Consider the following 1,262-nt stretch of genomic DNA (forward strand, 5'->3'; position numbering starts at 1 on the left):
AACTGACCCACATAGCACCCACTTTAACGAAACCGTGTAAGCCCACTATCAAAGAAGAAGGATGTCGAACTGTCAAACATTTTACCCAAAATATGGTGAGGGGTTACTTGGTGGACTTGATGTTTGTTTAAATTGTGGCGCTCATTTGCACTGACAGAAGACGCTTCAGGCGTAGAAGTCACACAATCCCCTAGCAGAGGAACAGTACTTAATGCATTCTAGGGAATAAAAACCTCATATCTGTACATAAAAGTCGGCATGTTCTCTTAAAAAGAATCCAGCGCCCATTCTTTCGCTTAGACGAAATGCTGGATTGAAAACACAGCAAGGCAAAAATTTCAATTAGGGGCAGCTAAAAGGAGGATTGGAAACAAGCAACTATCGAAGCTGGTGCAAACGCTATTTAAGGGTGTAAAACTGAGTTGAGGGTCTTTGTAGCTGCGACGATGTTGGATGTAGCGTATGCTGTAATATGATAGTGGTTTAGCCCTCGTTGTTGGTGAGGAGCCACTTTTGAACTTTGAATTAGCCCCCTTGTACCTCACTGGGTGGGCTGGAATTTTGGGCCATGCCAATAGCCTAGACACCTTCTCTGCACTGGATGTGTATTCTGGCCGAGTATTGTGTCTTCCTTCGTCTTCAGAAAGTCTCGAGACGCTACAATGCAGTTGAGAGATGAAGATTTATTACAATTCAAATACCACAGACATGCCATATACGCAACACAGAACAACAGTCCGTTAAAACGCCTGAATCACTCCAACCAATATGCGCGGTGTCAACTGTGAGGCAAAGCATTTTGATTTCAGCGCATTTTGTGCAACGACGAGATGGGCATTGCTCGCAATATTTGAATTAGCATTGCAGTAATCAATGTTAGGCGATACAAAGGTAAATGTGCATATGATGGCCAGACATTCAAAAGACATAAGAGCAAAATGATTTTGCCTGGAATTATAGTTGTGGCTTGAGCCTGTTCAGTTTTTGCAAAATTTCTTTGGAAATATCCCAACAACTACTACTAATTTAGCTGTGATGAAATCACTAATCTATCGCAAATTGTAAGTGAGTGCACCACACATTTTATATTCTAGGAAAACTTACTAAGGTCGTTTACTCCATTGCATTGACATGCTAATGAGCAAGTTTTGTTTATATCGCTAAATGATATATATTCAATGACCCAGGAACTTTTTAACATATATCGGGTCCGATATGTCGCTTGTTTTGCGCCCAGGTAGATGATTTCGAATCCAAGTCTA

The 1,262-nt window shown here is 41.1% G+C and overlaps 1 protein-coding gene across 1 annotated transcript in view; it reads left to right on the top strand. All coding sequences in view use genetic code 11, as the record gives it.

Moving 5' to 3' along the window:
• Positions 1 to 1,215: 1,215 nt before the first annotated feature.
• The window catches only part of EGR_08376 (Putative reductase), a gene marked incomplete at both ends in the record, with an annotated part of 4,323 nt that continues 4,276 nt past the window's right edge, over positions 1,216 to 1,262 (top strand). The window contains one exon of the mRNA XM_024497625.1: positions 1,216 to 1,237. Within this exon, the coding sequence (XP_024347929.1) occupies positions 1,216 to 1,237 (22 nt within the window). The remainder of the gene's footprint in view (positions 1,238 to 1,262) is intronic.

Source organism: Echinococcus granulosus (genome assembly GCF_000524195.1).
Source record: "Echinococcus granulosus chromosome Unknown EG_S00105, whole genome shotgun sequence".
Classification (NCBI taxonomy): Eukaryota; Metazoa; Platyhelminthes; class Cestoda; order Cyclophyllidea; family Taeniidae; genus Echinococcus; species Echinococcus granulosus.